This window comes from Lates calcarifer, linkage group LG1, assembly GCF_001640805.2.
Source record: "Lates calcarifer isolate ASB-BC8 linkage group LG1, TLL_Latcal_v3, whole genome shotgun sequence".
Classification (NCBI taxonomy): Eukaryota; Metazoa; Chordata; class Actinopteri; family Centropomidae; genus Lates; species Lates calcarifer.
The window spans coordinates 10934999-10953023 of record NC_066833.1 but is presented as its reverse complement, the minus strand read 5'-3'; the positions used below and the strand labels follow the sequence as shown (position 1 = coordinate 10953023).

At 39.8% G+C, this 18025-nt stretch overlaps 2 protein-coding genes across 3 annotated transcripts; one reads left to right on the top strand and one right to left on the bottom strand.

Moving 5' to 3' along the window:
• Positions 1–2835: 2835 nt before the first annotated feature.
• LOC108902827 (melanoregulin) lies at positions 2836–7539 on the bottom strand. The gene is made up of 5 exons (XM_018704834.2): positions 6962–7539; positions 6546–6801; positions 3901–3991; positions 3597–3763; positions 2836–3489 (listed from the first exon to the last, which is right to left on the bottom strand). Exons 1-5 carry the CDS (start codon positions 7036–7038, stop codon positions 3418–3420), a joined length of 663 nt encoding a protein of 220 aa, XP_018560350.1. The 5' UTR covers positions 7039–7539; the 3' UTR covers positions 2836–3417.
• Positions 7540–7663: 124 nt separating this feature from the next.
• LOC108902826 (carboxypeptidase O) lies at positions 7664–16428 on the top strand. 2 transcript variants are annotated; one of them, XM_051070125.1, is made up of 12 exons: positions 7664–7926; positions 8058–8121; positions 8323–8424; positions 8532–8642; positions 8737–8853; positions 9074–9167; positions 9350–9442; positions 9805–9914; positions 10019–10103; positions 10345–10425; positions 10518–10628; positions 16098–16428. In XM_051070125.1, the coding sequence occupies exons 1-12, from the start codon at positions 7856–7858 to the stop codon at positions 16121–16123; spliced, it is 1065 nt and encodes a 354-aa protein (XP_050926082.1). In that variant the 5' UTR covers positions 7664–7855; the 3' UTR covers positions 16124–16428. The 2 variants fall into 2 exon arrangements, with proteins under 2 accessions (XP_050926082.1, XP_018560349.1); XM_018704833.2 differs by lacking the exon at positions 16098–16428 and having other exon boundaries at positions 7665–7926; positions 10518–12630.
• The last annotated feature ends 1597 nt before the right edge of the window (positions 16429–18025 follow it).

Here is an 18025-nt window from a genome sequence, read left to right as displayed (position 1 = left end):
GTTCAGTTCTCTAAACATCCGTTGCAAACTACTGTGTCTGTGTGTGGGTGGGTGTGCTTCAACATTGCTGTCAGCACTGTCTTATCATAAATGACTCTCTGAGATAAACAGTGCAGGCTTTGAAATGGGTTAAAACTGGGCATTTGTGCAAGTGAAAAGAGGTGCATCTTTAGTCATTTTGGTTTAAGGGTAACACAGTTAATCAAGCCATCATGAGTATCCCTTTACTTACCAACTGAACAAGGTATGGTATGCAAAGTGTATTTCCACTCTATGGCATCAGGTCTATTTCAGAAAACATCTACATTCTCAACTCACAAGTCTATGTTTCATGTTTATGACAAAGTCAAAATTACACAATCTCTAATATTTTTCATGTCTCTTAGCCAAAACCTCAAGTTGAACATTTACAGCTTCTGTTGCAACATAAGTCTTCATGGCAATTCATCCAATATGGAGACATTTTGCTCTGAAACAAAAATGTCAAACTGCTTGTTGTGCTAGAGACAAAGTCAGGTGAAAAACTCATAGGGTATACCATCAGGTGACTATGAATGTTGCATGTGCCAATCTATGCAACACATGCAAGCCCTACACCTAGCAATTAAAACTGAGTTATACTTAAAAGTTTAGTCAATTGTGGTTCACAAAATAATTATTCTCATGTCTCAGTCACATAAGTATAGATATATAAATAGTAGAATAATGATCCTAAATTGTCTGTGTTTACACATTATGTATCGGTGCTTCAGACAGTGTATGATGAGAGGTTCCTGTTTACACAGCCTTACAGATAACTGATTATAACTATGTTTAGTCTCCAGGAGGATGAGTAGAAGTAAGTATCAAGTCACTGTTAACTATGTTTATTGGGTGTGTGTTAAACCAGTCAGTAGATGCCTCTGTTTGCCTGAGTCAGCTGTAAAATCTCCAAATCCAAATGGCACACTATAGTTCATCATTACAGACTTTGGCATCTGTTTTAACCAAACCATTAGTCACTGTGGCAAAGTGCTTTGTATGTGGAGATAAACATACAGGTCCTGACCTCATGAGTCATGGGTCTCCCTTATAAACTACCTGAGATTAAAAGCAGTACACACTCAGGACTAATGTTTATTAGTCTTCACACACTCAGGGGTGAGAGAGAGACCAAAGAAACCTGAGGGAAAGGATGTGATGAAAGAGATGCACAGGAAAAAGAGTCTTTGAATATAAATTGATAAATTATATCACTTATATTTTCTCAACCCATATATATTAGGGCAGATGATTCTTCTGATGATTCTTTCTTATTTGCTTCAGATACTCTCTGATGAAAGGGGGTCAGTCTTGTTTTCCACTAAATTTAAACAAATCAACAAAGTATAGCATGTTCATTAATTAGCTTTAGAGATGTTGGTAGACAGATTCTGAGTTAAAATAGCTGTTACTCTGTCTCCAGTCTCTAAGTCAGCCAATTCCTGGCTTTAGTTTTGTATTTAATGTACAGATACTGTATAAGAGTGGTATGTTCTCATCTAACTCTTCACAAGAGACTGAATAGTGTATTTCCTACATATGTGTGAGTATGTATCTGTGGACGAAACCCCACTGGAAAACATTTGACCATAAACAGGAGTCAGTCTGAATGACCATCGTCTCAATGTGTGTGACAATAATGGACTGTATGCCTTGACCACTGACTGGCCTTTGGCAGGTTTTATTCTACACACACACACACACACACACATTCAATGGTAGATGAGCAATGTTTCCAAAGAAGTACTTGCTGAGATTTTGACCCTTTAAGAGGACATTAATAACCAGAGTGCGGCAGCCTAGTCTTTTCTCTCATTTTTGTACTGCATCACAACCGCCCTCTTAATCATTCTTTTATTTCATCTGTCATATTTCAGTCCAATAGATATAAGAACAATGATCAATGCCTCACTCTCTTTGGGATAATATTTCAGTAAAATTCTTAAGAATGATGTCAGCATTGCACGACCTAAAATGCACATGCATACACACACAGTTGTATAATGAGAAAAAGGTGCAAGCAGCACAATGCCTTTCAGTGCTGCCAGACTATTGGCCTGCTCCTCATACTGCTCCCCTCCCCCACTGTTCCCCCCTTTAAGGTCCACATCTGTTTCCCAAACTTGGGAAGGGGCCTTGGAGAGAACAATATCTGGGTCAGAGTAAACTCTCTCTTACTGTGTGCATGTGTGTGTGCGCCAGCAAGAACGCATGTACAACATACCACAGTCATCAATGTATGAAAACTGTCTCACAATCTGTGACCCTGAAGACAGGGCAGAGGCCTAAATGGGTGTGTGCATATTAGCATGTATACAGTACAGTGCAAAGATTATTCAAAAAATGGTTTTGAGTGAAAGCCAAGATGAGACATTATCAACTGCATCCTGCACAAATCCTCAATCTCTGAAAGAGTGCAGTACTTACACTGTGCATCCATAGACTGTAAGACTGTATATGTGCACCTCATCCTTATTCTCAGTTTTATTCATTTGAATGTTGTACTAAAACAAACAAATTTCAAGCTACCTTAAATATTACAAAATAAATGTATTCCTCAATATTCCACATCACTGTTTGAGGAGCAAAAGCTGAATATTCACTTTCTTTTATCATTTTTGGGAAGAAACAACTTCATCAGTTTAATGGAGTGGAAATGTTTCACCCATCTGTGATATAGAAGCTTCAGTGTTTTTTTGTTTTTTTTTCCTTCCAGGTTAACCCTCTGGAACATGACTATATGCTGCCACCTTTTGGACAAAACTGCCAACACATGGAGCCAACTGAAAAAAAGTCAGACAGAGCACTTCCAGCTGCTGGACTGAGCAAATACACTTTATTAGTGACAAGGTGAGTAAGAAACAACCCAGTACCACATTAAAAAACAGTTACTATCAGTTGACAACAATTGTGTTAAATGAACTGTTTCATATTTAATATACAGTAGACACATCTTGCAGATATGCAACCTGCAGATGGTTTCTTAACTTTTTTGAAATGCCTGTCCATGTACAACAACTGACCAAAACAACTAAACAACAAGCACAAAACAAAATGTTTTAAGTGGTACCTCCACCTGTAACGTTGTTTCTTAATTGCCCAATTCTCCAGAAGGCATCTGCATTTCTCCAGCTAAACAACAGTGTAACAGTCCAACAAACAGACTACTGAAAAATGAATAAATAAAAAAACACAGTGTTTTTAGACAGTATTATAAACTGTATGGTTTATACTAAAAAAAGTGCAACTTATTTGCAGTGTATTAAATTATATGTATATATGCAGTGTATTAATTAATTCAATCAAGATTCATATTAAAGAGCAGGTTTCTCAACATTTCAGACATTCTCACTCCCAGCCTTTCTGTCTTCATCTTTCTGCCACTGTCCCTCAGCCTTATTTCTTGGGGTATTTTTCCTTGGCCAGTCTCACAAAGTCCTCAGCACTGTCCAGTGACACCAGGCAGTCCTGAGAGAGAGAGGTGGAGACAGATGAGGAACATAGAAAGAATGAAACAGATGAGATTGGAAGGTTGGCAGATGCAGATGGAGGAATAGAGACATTACAGTGTGTACCATGACATAGAGGTATCTGTTCTGGAGCCCTGTTCCTGGGGGGAAAAGAGAGGTGTGGTCCAGCAGCTGTTTCAGCAGTTCAGTTGATTTGCTGTGGTGCTCGTGGTCTTGACTGAACCGGCTCTCTCTGTTCACACACAGCAAGGCATCCACCTCACACTGATAACCTGCAGAGAGAGAGAGAGAGAGAGATGGAGAGTCAAAAGAGCAGGGGTGTATTTGAGAGACATATGAGGTGAGAGACAGACAGTAGAGTCAGAGTATAGTAAACTGAATGAAGCAGAGATGAAGCTAAGCATCTCACCTAGCTGCAACAAGATTTTCTTCCATCGAGATCTGACTTCTCGTCTTGCGTAGCGCAAAGTGTGTATGTCATAATTCAGCTTCTCCCACTCCTAAACACACAAGTACATGAATATGAATATAACACATATGAAAGGTCTTTTTAACTTATGTGGGAAGTACGGGGTAAAGAGATTAGTGACAATGCTTGTTTGGGGGCAGAGTGTGAATTATCTGTAACCATGCAACACAAGACTAAATGTCTACAACCATTCTAGCAGTTGAGGCCATAGTTATACACCATGGTACTAACAGGTGTTTTTACTTATGCCTGATTAGAGGTCTTCTGAGGACTGTGTTAGCAGACATGACTGTGCATCATTAACATCTCCTTGACCCTGCTAATAGTTTTGTTGCCAAACTTCAACCAAGCAACAGTCTAATCAACTAGAATAAGTGAAAACACTTGCAGAGGTGTGCGGGGTCTTTAGAAACCATGTCACTTCCTTTTGTAAGTAAATGAAACATTGAATACTATCTAAAGTATTGTGCCTTTTCACCACAGACATTTTGACATGTTACAATGGGAAAATCACAGGTGTAATAAATAAAATAAATAATGGTTGCATTTCATTCAGCATCTTCAGCTTCAGGGTGTTGTATTGCACATGCTGGCCGTCTGTCATTGTCATTGTTTACTAGGACACTTGAACAGAACAGAATCATTGTTAATGGTATTACTAACACCTGTGCTTTTATTGCTATGACAAATCAAAATGTCTGCTGTGAAAAAGGCCTGTGGCTTTCGAAACTGCACACTGAAGCTGGGTAACCGAACTCATAATATTTTTTTTTACTAGACAAGAAAAATACTCTCAACTGTAAACTATCTGAGTTTTACAAGCTAGTAAGACCCTGGCAAGTCTTATTTTATTTACTAGGCTATTTTTTCCTCCATGTTTAATTGCCTTTTAATGTAGCAGACCCATTCTGAGTTTGTCTGGACTAATAATAAAGTCTCACAATATGATTGGAATGGTTCAGTGAATATCTTTGAATGTCCAGCCATGCTGTTGGCCCACATCTCTATTAAGGAATTCAGTTATTAACACAATGTTCCCACTGTGTCCTGCAGCCTGCTATTCTCAGCATGAAGACTGTCACATGTTTTGCCAAATTCAGACTCTCTGCTCAGAGACTGAAATCACCCAGCTTTTTTATGGAGTTTCACTGGGTTGCAATCCTAACATATATCCCAACATATAGAAGGAAAGGGTCTCTGAGTGATCCCAATGTGTTCCCTCAGCAGAAAAATGGAATAGTCTTTGAGCAGGTCACTAAAAGTAGCAACACACACACACACAGTTACTGTATGTCTAACTCATTCTAACACTCTAATAAGCAACCTACAGTAAGTTACTGTGTGAGAAGTATTGGGTCACTAATTGAGTAAGTTAATAAAGTATGTCGCCTCCATAGACTGTAAATAAAAATGTCGCTCCTCTGTGTGCTCTTTGTGTGTGTGTGTGTGTGTGTGTGTGTGTGCGTGTGTGTGTGTGTGTGTGTGTGTGTGTGTGTGCGTGTGTGTGTGTATGTGTGTGTGTGTGCCTGTGTGTGTGTCTTTTAGAATGAGGACAGATCACAAATCAGACAAAACACAAACAACGTAGTGTGCCTGTGGTACACTTTAAAAGGTAACTCCTGAAGTTTAAGCGGCGATTTAAGTTTAAACTGACTTCTGTCTCACTTCCTTCATGATTCTGGTAACAATAAGTCTGATATAATATTTCTGATATTAAGTTATTTTGGAATTGAGGTCAAGTTCATTGAGCCAACATGAAAGTGACTCAAAGACTTCTTTGAGAGCAACCTGTGTATGTCTGTGTATGTCCTCTTATTAGATAATTACATTACAGAGCTGCGATGGCACAGATAAGGAAGAGAGAATTACTGTTTTATTGAGTTACAGTTGTACCTTCTAGTGCTAGTACAAGTGTGGATTTTGTAAAAGCATGTTGGCATTTAGAAACATGGTAAATCTTTGTCCTGATATGAATGTCAGGTCTCGGCCTGGTTAATTTTCCTGATTACTGATAACTTACAACTGTGGAAAACCTATGAACTACAGCTGTGTACAAAAATATAATGTATAGATTCACTGTAGCCCAGTCAGCAGGTGACTACAGTATATCAGATGGTGCAGGGACTTGTGTCTAATTCTTTTAAACTTCTGTTATGGAACATGGAGGAAAAACTGATGTGCTATGGCTTTCAAGTGTATTTTTTTGATCTCCACTGTATTTCCCATCATACATATATGGTTGTGTATGTACATAGATATAAGTGGTCTATGGTCTATTGTCTATGGTCTAAAGGGATTAGCAGATCAGACTGATCATTTCAGACAATGTGCCACCAAACAGGTAAAACTGATACCTTGGAAAGTGACAGCAGAGTTATCTTCAAATTCACAAAAAAGCCACATTTATTCTCTTATTTACAGAGTGTGTCCTGTGTCCTGCCTACATTTACTTTCTGTCATTCTAAGGAGAATTTTCAGATTTCAGATTTTTCAGTGTTAAAATTTTTGAAAATATAAACAGATGTTGCTGTTTATTTCTTCTGTACTCTGCATATCATATGCAACAACCATACTCTATGTCTCACCTCTGTGGCCTTGTCAGCCTGGTCTCTCATGCTGATAAAAGCCTGTAGCTCTCTGTCTGATCCTCGGCTGATGGGAGAGTCACAGGGTCTGTTTGTGCTGGCCCACTGATCAGCAGTGCTCCTCTGGCTCTGCTTGTTGCGCCACTGGTTCCATTTCGAAGGCTCTGGCCCAAAAAGGCTCTCCTCTTCTGTTTCACTGTCACTGGACCCACTGGACAACAGCTCCGGTGGTCGGGAAGCTGTGGTGGAGTGCATACTGAACAGAGACAGAAGAGTCAGGAGAAATAAGTAGTTCAAAAGCAGGATATTATTGTCTATTGTCAAGATGTATTAGATTCTAGTGCATTAAAATAAATGAAGATTAACAGCTGAACTGTAGGGCTTTCTGTCATAATGTCTGTCAGGTGTTGTCTCACCGCAAAATAGCATTCCCCTCTTCTTTGCTGTGTTTCAGATAGTAGCGAAAGCAGCAGGTGCTAAATTTAGCACCCATTGGTCCTTTCAAAAGGTTTTCAGAAATGGATATTTATCCTTCCTGATGTAATCCCAGGACAGTCACAACTCCCGCCACAGTTTCCTTCCAGAATCCTCAGGAAACCTCAATATTTCCAAGCTGATGAGTCCTCATTTGCGAACGTCCAAGTGCACAAATTCAGGCAACAACATCCTAACTTGTTATGTCCATCCCCCTTTCTCTGTGCCTGTCCTGGCCTGAATGAGAGCCATCTGTCAATTACATTATCCACGTGAGTCCAAACAGGAGACGACAACAACAACACACAGGACAGCTGAGGGATGAATGGCACATTTATTCAGCAACTCCTGATGGTGCAGAATGCAGTGGCCAGGGCATAGTTTTCCATCCATCACTGCTAAACACAAGCTCACTGCAGAGTTTGTGCTATCATGTACTCCCTGCTTTCTAACTAGTAGTATTATAAATGTCTGTATTATGAGTGTTTGAGTAAGATAAACACACATAAAGAAGCAAGCAGCAGACCTACTGCTGTATCATGTGATATCACTTGTTACATAACTTTATTGACACTTCATAAATGTTAATATATGACTGATCTATAATCATCTCTCCCATAATCCATTGCCTGTGCCTCTGTGTTGCACTGTTAAGATAGCAAGTAATGCTCTTTGAAGGTGAAAAGGTCCCCTGTCTGAACAAAATGTACCGCTGCTTCTGGACATGACAGCAGTGTTAGTGCTGCAGGTGCAGGTGCGACAGGTAAAGAAACAGTAGCACGACGGAGGAAGGTATCTAACTGATCTAACTGAGAAGTCTGAGTGGGAACAAGCAAATGAAGATGACACTCGAATGCTGGATGCTGGGTTTGTTCCTGCTGATAAACAGTGGCTTGACCTCTCACAGGTGAGTTTGCGTTTACCATAAAACTATTAGTTATAATATTGTCAGCATTCAAACTTAACAACTGTGTCAAAGCAATTGTCAATCAGTCTTATCTTGATTTATTAGTAATTCCATTATTTTTACATTTACAGTTTAGGAGAAGGATTGCAATCAACATGGAGATATGATTACACCAAATATCACCCCATGGATGAGGTAAGGAGCTCTGTTTCCAAGTTCAACGTTCTTTAGTGAATATTTTATTAAATAAATATTTCTCTGTTTTGACTCACCCCCCTTGTTCTTCCTTTTAAATTTGGACTTTAATCTTTGTAGATTACAGATTAACCTTGCACAGAGAAAACTACAGATATCATTATCAAAATGAATTATCATACTGATTAAACTACAATCCAGATATACGGGTGGATGGAAGATGTGGAGCGAGGAAATCCAGAGCTGGTCTCCTCTGCTGTCTATGGACACACCTATGAAGGAAGAAATATCACACTGCTGAAGGTATTCAAAACATTTCCCTCTGTGGGAGGTTTCTTGATAAATTCCTGACAAGATGTAATCCTATTGTCACTCATTCATCCAAAATGAGCCATTTTGTGTGCCTCCAGCTGGGACTAGAAAACTCAGAGGGCAGAGAGAAGAAGGTGATATGGGTGGACTGTGGGATCCACGCTCGAGAGTGGATCGCTCCTGCTTTCTGCCAGTGGTTTGTTAAACAGGTGCGTATGCTCAGACACAGTTTCCATTATACAAGCATTCACTCAAGCACGTGCACCCTGACATGTGAGCATTTGAAATTCCTCCTTTGTTCAGATTGTGGACACATATAAAAGCAACAAGAAGCTGGAACAGATGCTGCAGAACCTTGACATCTATGTAACTCCTGTGATTAATGTGGATGGATATATTTTCACCTGGGCCAATGACAGTGTGAGTCTCTCTTAAATTTCATTATTGTCAATTCAGCAAGCACCACTGTGTACACACTGACTTATTGTTTTATGACTGAGTGACTTGTCTCAATTTAGTTTTCACTTTGTGAAAGCGTCACATTTTGTCTGGAGAAGATGTGACTGTAAATGAGTGGCTCCATTGCCTTTGCACAAACTCTCTGACCTCTGTGCCTGCGTCTGTGTGTTGTTTCATGTAGACTCGTCTGTGGAGAAAGTCTCGTTCCGCCCCTCCCCCAGAGAGCAGCTGTTATGGTGTTGACCTAAACAGAAACTTTAACGCCAACTGGGGAAGTGAGCTACATACTAAAACAATGATTTAAGCATATATGACTGGGACAACTGTATCATTAGATATTATATTATCAGCTGATAGTCTTTCATACAAATCAAACTTATTTTAAACATAAGCCTGACATTGCCTGTCATTTAACTGTAAGTAATGTGTTGATGTACTTTGTTGGCTCTTTCCTCAGTGGTAGGTGTGTCTTTTGACAGCTGTGCTAATACCTACTGTGGGACATCACCAGGGTCGGAGCCAGAGGCTAAAGCTGTGATGGATTTTGTCGGTAACTACCTTTCTTTCTATGAAATTACATCAGTTTTTTAAATGAAAAAATGAGAATGATATGTATTTTTTTTTTAAATGTGTCATGTGTCATAAATGACATGTAGAGGTGCAGTAAGGTCATGTATATGAATAGAGATGCTAACAAATTAAATGTAAGAAATGATATGACGGAGTGTGTCTGAGCTGATTATAACATAAAAACATGAATATAGAAAGATCATGAAATATAAAGGGCCCTGTTTAAAAACATTGATATTATTGCTTATGTTTTTCTGTACATTTATTCGGGGGCTGTATCTTTAAGAGATTTATGCTGTTATGTCATTGTGATATTAATCCCTTTGTTTTGCCTGCACTTAGCTAGGATGGTTAAACAGACTCTGTGTTTCCTCACCATCCACTCTGCTGGGCAACTTATACTCCTGCCATATGGCCACCCCGAGATCTCTGCACCCAACTATAATGAACTGGTGTGTGTGTGTGTGTGTGTGTGCCTCGGTGAATTTTTATTAAGGACAACAGTAGACCAGTAGACCTTTACAGTTTACACATACATTATATGTAAACTGTGCAGGTCTCAGTCGGTCAGGCAGCAGCAGAAGAAATGAAGAAGGTGCATGGAATGAACTACACCGTAGGAACATCTCCACAGATCCTTTGTAAGACTCACACACACACACACACACATACACACACACACTGACCTGACCTGTTCTTTCATGCCTGTGCCAACACATAGTCTGATCCACACTCACTTTGATAAGTCCTTTCTTGAGCAATTTAAATGAATATAATGAATAGTAAGGCATCTTCAGGGTTTGTATCATATGCTTAAGTAAAATACTCACCCCACCTCCTCTTCTTCCTCTGCTTCTGTCTCCGTCCCTCCGTCACCATCAGACCCAAACTCAGGTTCAAGTCGCGACTGGGCTCGTCTCATTGGTATCCCATTCTCATATACCTTTGAGCTGAGAGACAAGGGTGAGTTGGACTTTAGTAACATAGTCATCAGCCAAACATAATGCACTGATTTTTACTGAGTAGCATTTTGATGTTAATTAATGATCCACCAGGTGAGTTCAGCCACTTGCTTCCAGAGGAGCAGATCCAGCCAGCATGTGAGGAGGCGTACGCTGGAGCTCTCTCCATCATCACATATGTTCATGACAAGGCTTTCAACAACGGTACCCCCCCTAACACTGCTGTCACAGTGATGGGCTTTACCTCACTTTTCAGGGTTGCTATGACGATTTGGAGCACTTTCATGGCTGTGTGTCTCACTGCAGGGGTCTTGGTGTAAGCCAGAGAAAACCTCAATCAAACAAAGATGGGCCACCAATTTGTGGATAGAAAGAGATATTGTAGGTCCTAATTGTGGCAAAGAGCCAGAGGTGATGACTAAGCTTTCAGTGCAAATATTTAAAATAGCAAGTATGCAGTCTGTAATCTGATTGATGGTTTCTCAGACAAAGAGACATTTACCCATTTTCATAATCATTAGTGTTCATAAATGACATATACAACAAATAAAATTGGTGGTCAAAGTCTGACATCCTCTATTTTAAAAGAAATGCATTATTACACCATTTATAAAATATTTAGATTTTAATAAGAGGGAACAGACTGGAAAAATATTGACCACTTGCAGAGTAGTGGTGATGTTGTACTTGCTTTGCACAGCAGGGGGCAGCATCGCTTTATTTCAAACAGCACACTCTAGGTCATTCCTGAGGGGCTTTTCTCAACCAGACACGTTTTATTCTGTTAACTTGAGTTCCTTTAGCTGTGTTACACAGTTGGTGAAGTGAACATACATTGAAGTCGCCTCCTAAACTATGAGTATCATCTTGTTTTGTCATCACATTTGATTCTCTTCATGTCCAACACCAGGTCAGATCAACCATTTTAAAAGACAGAAAAACACAAATCATATGACTTGATGTTACCACAGCTAACAAGGACTGCAAGTTGGTGGGGCTCAGAGGTTTATCTGTGATTTGTTTTTGCAAGATTTCCATGAAGATTTAATTTTTTAGCAACAAAGACATCACTGTCTCTCCTTTAGGGTCAGCGCAGTGTTTCAATTTTTTAAAAAATCTTAATCACCCAGTTTATCTGGAAAAGGACTGGGATTTTTGAAGGCAGCTTCGTTTGGTTAGAAACTCAATTTCAGGTGGCACTAGAATGTGCTTATTTATTTCCATAGACTTTTATGTACAAGAATGCTTTTTGTCAAGACAAGCAGATTTCTGTTGTTAAGAACTTTAGATATACAGTCTTACCCTCAACCAATGTCCTCTCTCTCCCTCTCTGAGATTTATATTTCCAGACTGTATTCTCCTCTGCTACCTCAGTGACTGCAAGACCACCAGACAGACACACACACACACACAGACCAGACACACACTTGGCCTTTGACAATGTGACATTGACATACTGCAGTTGAATACCTTATGTGAGGGTGAGTGATGGACCACTCACCCTGATGGCTGTTCCCTAAAAGTGTGTGTGTGTGTGTGTGTGTGTGTGTGTGTGTGTGTGCTGTTTTTGAGCAGCAGTGGAAATAGAATTATATTCCAGCTCACATGAAACCTCGACAGAACAGAAAGACAGGTCAAACACCAGGGAACCAAGAGAATAATAAGCAGGAACACTGACACACACACACACACACACACACACACACACACTCATATATAACCCTTTAGGGAAAAAACTATTCACTGCTCCATCACTTACGCTCACTGAAAGATACTCACACATGACTTGGTGAAGCAGTGCAAGGCTTCCTGACACACACACATACGAACATAAGAACTGGGCAGGGATTCAGAGACACAGATTGAAGGTGATTATAATTCACAGTGAAGTCTGGCTGGTTTAGTTATCACCAGCTCATCCATCTATTTGTGTGCTCGCATGTGTGGTAGAGCACTCATCAAGGTAGCAGGGGAAAAAAACCCACTCCTGACATATAAATCACAAAGCCAGAGAAAGACAGAGAGACAGAGAGGACTAAAAAATCAAGCCTACGTATCAAGGAAGAGGTAATGAAGAATGTGTGTGGAAGGAACAAAGAGAGGGCTCCAGGAAGACAATAAAAAAGAAATAATGTAGGGCACGAATCGGAAAACACACTGTGTTTTTTCCAAAACAAAACTGATTCAGTGAAAACAAACAGCAAAAGATTTAAATTCAGGTCTTCAGGCAGAGGGAAAAAAGTATTAGCTTCTTGGTGGGAGGTGTACATTTAAAATGAACACTTTCACGACTGTTCTATATATGAGTTCGTAAGGATATTAAAGCAGGACGCTGTCTTTTTCTTACACATTAAAAGATTTGTTCATAAGTAATAAAAACCACCCTAGCTCAATTCAATAAACTCAGGGGTTTTGCAGCTATAACTTTACTTGGTCTGGCAGTAGCATATGGTGGCTAATGTGAAGCTAATGTTAGAAACTTTAGGTAGATATTGATGTGTAACTGAAATACTTAAGTCAGTTCAGTGACTTTGTAATTCTGTCTATTTGAACAAGTATGTTAGACTAAAACTAACATTATAATATGTTTTAGCTAATGTTGCTTACTTATAACCCCTGGCCACAGCACTGTAACTGCTACAATAAATATTATGGGCTCAAAACTGCAAGTAACTTATTGTGCACTAATTGCATTCAATACATTATATTCAAACTGCAAAACACAAAAAAAGCAGAAAAAAACATTTAACGACCATTAAACTTTAAAAGTATAGTAATACTCTCATTGTGGTGACACAGGAAGTAATGCTGTCTCGTCTGTCTGCTTTAAATTTTGTATATCACAATATCTTTCCATTCACTGTATCACTGCTCACTTACATGAGCAGATCCATACTATTCAGAACAAAAGACAGCAATAGATCTGAAAGTGATTCAATAGAGTACTGAGCTGCAACTTTTTAATGCCATTTTTTAATTCCTCTTTTGTTCCAGCAGAAGCTCTTTACATCATACTGATGCAGTAATGTTGTTGGGACCCTCAAGCAATAATTCCACAGACTATTTTAGTCTAGATCAATATGGAACCAGTCACCAAGGGACATGTGACACTGACCACTCTGCCTCTGTGTAAGGCAGTGATTTCAGTGGAAAACATTGAAAAAAAAAGAAAATGGAGAGTTTCACAGGATTCAGTGTGGTTCATTGGGATAAAATTTGATTGGACATTTCCTGTAATGTTTCAACAATGAAGAGGAAATGATAGTAATATGTTTATTCAGGCTTAAGTATGTATTTTCAGGGTGAGACAATACATCTAAACTCTCACAAACTCTCTGTGAATCCCCCAAGGAAGAAGCCAGGGTTCAATTTCCAGACATTTCAGGTTAAAAGAGGAGAAATCATGTTTTTGTTTCTGCAAGTGTTGAGACTTGCGAGAACTAGCTCTAATATGTCGGCTCTGCTTTATTTTACATGGATACAAGGGGGAAAAAACCTTTAGTGCTGCTCTCTTTTCAACACAGTGTGTCATTCAGGAAGATATCCCCAGTATGCCACTATGTTTCACCACTGATATGTTCTCATTTTTTAAGGCGTGAAGCACGTGTTTTCACACGTGGGCCACATACATTCAAATGATGAATAGTAGTGTGTGTGAGAGGGCTCCTCTGCTGTGGACCTATGACATATCTTTGCCACACACCCTTATCGCTAATCAATATAGATGACACCATTTTTTACACACTGTCACTGACGATCAATGGGAATTATGCCATGCTTTTTAACTGTCACTGGTAATCAATGAGGGTGGCGCCATCATCTGCATCTCCTGATCATTACAACTGGTGATCAATAACATAGCTGGCTGAGGATGACACATGATCATCATACTAGCAGTCTGTGATGATAGGTAAGCATGTATGTCTGTGTGTGTGTGTGTGTGTGATGTTAAATAACGGAAATGTGTGAAGCTGACTGGCGGTCAGACAGCGGGTGGGAAGTCACAAAAACAAAAGCACAGACAAGGGAAGGAATTTGACACAAGAGACACACAAAGCTCAGGAAGCTGAGCAGCCATATTTCAAATCATCATCAGGTCAAGGCTGTCAACAGATAGTACTGTAGACAACACAACCTCCCTCCCTCCCTTCCTTCCTTCCCCTCTGACTGTCTAGGTGCTCCCAGTGCCCAAAAGGTGATGCAACTGTGCTGCGCCAATCCAACATTAGCAATAATAATCAGAATCAAATGTGATGGATTTAAACATGCCTTGATTTATATTTTGGCTACTTGACAACAGTGCAACAAGGTCTAAACACACCATGCAGTATTATCACCTCATAAAGTTAATTAGAATTTGTGTTAACAGTTGCTCATACACCAACTCTACCAGCCCCTGCAGACAAGCACATAATCCCCACTTGGGCAGGTTATTCTTTTTTTATCATACATTGTTGTTACATTTTTTAATAGTAATGACTGAGCTTTACAATATGCCTCTCATTCATCTATTCACACACACATACATACAAACAAGCTACCATGCAAAGTGCTGGTTGGACCATCAGGAGTCATTTGAACTACCATCCTGTACTTTCCATCTCCCGAGCCAAAACCACCACAGCATTTTTGGTGGCTGTGGCTTACTGGAAATTTCACCCTTGCCCAAAGGAAATATTTTTATTTGGCTGTTTAGCAGCTAAAGGCACGGCTATAGTTCACCAGCTAGTCGCTAACTTTGTCTGCTTACTGTTTGGTGCTGAACTGGTAGAATACAGGATGGATTTAATTAGATTTTTTTTTCTGACTGCTTATGTTGCCAGGAAAAAGCCAGTGTCACTACAGTCTGATCAACCACACACACACATGCAGAGAGTCCTGATGAAGTGTAATAGCTGAGTTTTCGAGTGCAACGTTCTCATAAAATAGTGGATGTTTGCTCTTATTGTTAGTTTCATATATTTAATGGTGTTGAGAATCTGCTTGTTTAGAAGTATGCATTTGTGCCAGTGCTCCTCCCACCATATTATCACAGGTGATTGAAGAGCCTGTGGTACTTTCATCAGTGGTAGATCACATAATAATTAAGATTCCCTTTACTCCGTCACGTCACTCCTTCTGTTGGGTGGAAGAGGATATACTTTACTGATGTGCAGACATGTAGGTGTGGTGCTCCTGTAAAAACATGGAAAAATTACTGTTTCTCTTGTCCCAGTTCTCACCAGTGACCGTGTGAGCACAAGGGTGATTTATTTTATTTACTTAACCAGGATGAACTTTCTGACTGAGGCCAGCTTCCTCTCAAGTGTTTTACAAGTAATGTGCCGAAAGTCTCTCTGAGAAATAACCCTTCATCTTTTTCTCATTAGTTTCTGCATCTTAGTCTGTCTCTAAATCCTGCATGATGTTTCATCATAGGATATTAAAAGTTTCCTTTCTAATTGCTTCTCTCAGAGATGCATCTTAAAACTGGCATCTTAAAGTTGTTATTTTAACCTTTGTGACTGACAGCTCCTCTTCATCCATGAACAATTGCGTCTTCTTGAACCTTGAAAACAAGGCAAGAATTATTCCCTCTTCCCTCTCCAACTCGCTCCAACTCGCTTGACCCGAAATTCTCCACATGAGATGACTATGAAAATAACACATCATTTTTTCCCGTTCATGCACCAGGAGATAAAGCAACAGAGAGAGAGTAGAAACCAAGCTACAGAGGAAGTGGACTGATGGAGAGTGAATGAGGAACGTCGCAGTGGAATAGAAAGAGGCAGACAAACTAACAGAGACCACACAGCAATCATGCCAGTCACAGACCATCACCAAGAGGTGACCAGGCCATCTGTGTCTCTGTCTGCCTGTAAAATGACTTGCCATCAAAACAGGAAATAGCCAATATTGCACTAATACACTGAGGGAGCACAAAGAATGCCCTGATGGACATCTCTATCCTGACACGATTTTGTGTTTGTGTGCAGTTCTGTGTGTTTGAATGTAAGCGTGATTTTTGTCTGCGCATGCATGTGTGTAGTCAAAGGACTGCTGTTTCCTACATATTTAGTTTTTATATCTTTAGTCTCTCTGGACAAGTGGCCTCTAACTTCAACATGGAAAAACAGTATTTCTTTCACTGACTAGATAATGATGGAAACAGACACAGTGTTTGATCAAGACTCGTTCTCAAATCAAACACAGAACAAGTTAATATTGCAAAGAATGACTCAATTCTTGGACAGGGTTTGAATTACTCTGCTTTAATAATGTGGAAAATGGAAAGGAATAAACTGGGACTTACTGTTATTTTATTAGGCATACTCTCTGGGGAAACTGTGTGTGTGTGTGTGTGTGTGTGTGTGTGTGTGTGTGTGTGTGTGTGTATTTGAAAATAATACGTTCATGATGGATTGAATCTGTGGCTTTATAGATCTACATGTTGATTTATGGTACCACAGGACCGAATAATGAATGTGTGTGCACACGTGTGTGTGCACACGTGTGTGTGTGTGTGTGTGTGTGTGTGTGTGTGTGTGTGTGTGTTTCTGAATGTCTGTTGTACATCTGTGTATCCATACTTTCCCTGGTGTATGCATATGCGTCATGACCTGATAGTTGATCATGAAAAATTATGTGTAATCAATAACTGTAGTGCGCAAGACGTGTACATGCACACATATACACACACACACACACACACACACACAAACACATACACTTCAGAAACTCCTCCCCTAGACACTTTGGGACAGCTTGGCAAAGTCCAATTTTTCCCTGTTTTCTCTGAAGCAAGAAAACAGTTTCTACTGTACGCTGATTGGTTAAACAGAGAAGGAGACTTGCAGCTTCTTTCGCCACAGATTTGCTGTTGTTATACTTTCCCTTACCTCTAGGTGGCACTGTTGAACAGCATGGAGACACTGACAACCATTAAGTGAGGCTGCAAGTCTAGAATTGTTTGCCACCCAGTGTGTAGGATGTGGCTTCACTTCACTTTCTGCACATAAATGACATGTGATGAACAAAAACAAAAACAAAAACAGCAGAAGCTGTAAGCTAAATGTCCTGTATGCCATCTGGCACACACTACACTACATACAGACATCCCATAATAGGTAGTATCTGCTTTTCCTAATTTAGATTTTTACAGTTGATGTTTCCCAGATGATGACAACTAGAAATGAGCTAAATATCAAGTGTTTTTTTAGTCTGACTTTCTCACTTACTCTTGTGACTGCATGTGCGTGTGTGTAGATGTGTGTAGGCGTGTGTGGGTGGTGGTTCACACAAATGAGCATACAACTGTGAACTTAAGCTTGATTTCTTTTGCCAGCAGTTTCGACCAGAAAAAAAGCATCATGTCATTTCCCATTTGTTTTTCATCTTTCCCTGTCTTTTTGTGACTTTCTGACGCTTCCCTGTCCTTTCTCTCGCTCAGTATGTGTAGTTGTCTTTGCTTACTGTTCAGCCATAAATTTAGCTCACCCACTTGCCCCATGAGATACCCAATCCTTGAAACAAACCCAAATGCACAACCACAGTAGAAGATGGATAATGCTCTGGAGTAATAAGGCATAGATGTGCACACGTAGGAGCCAGCTAGAGCTTGG

Coding starts and splice junctions, on each gene's coding strand:
- LOC108902827 (XM_018704834.2), bottom strand. CDS start 7,038: ATGGGTGCTAAATTTAGCACCTGCTGCTTTCGCTACTATCTGAAACAC. Junction 3,992..6,545: donor AGGCTGACAAGGCCACAGAG/GTGAGACATAGA, acceptor TTGTGTGTTTAG/GAGTGGGAGAAGCTGAATTA. Junction 3,490..3,596: donor ACAGATACCTCTATGTCATG/GTACACACTGTA, acceptor TCTCTCTCTCAG/GACTGCCTGGTGTCACTGGA.
- LOC108902826 (XM_018704833.2), top strand. CDS start 7,856: ATGAAGATGACACTCGAATGCTGGATGCTGGGTTTGTTCCTGCTGATA. Junction 8,425..8,531: donor GAAATATCACACTGCTGAAG/GTATTCAAAACA, acceptor GTGTGCCTCCAG/CTGGGACTAGAAAACTCAGA. Junction 9,443..9,804: donor AGCTGTGATGGATTTTGTCG/GTAACTACCTTT, acceptor GCCTGCACTTAG/CTAGGATGGTTAAACAGACT.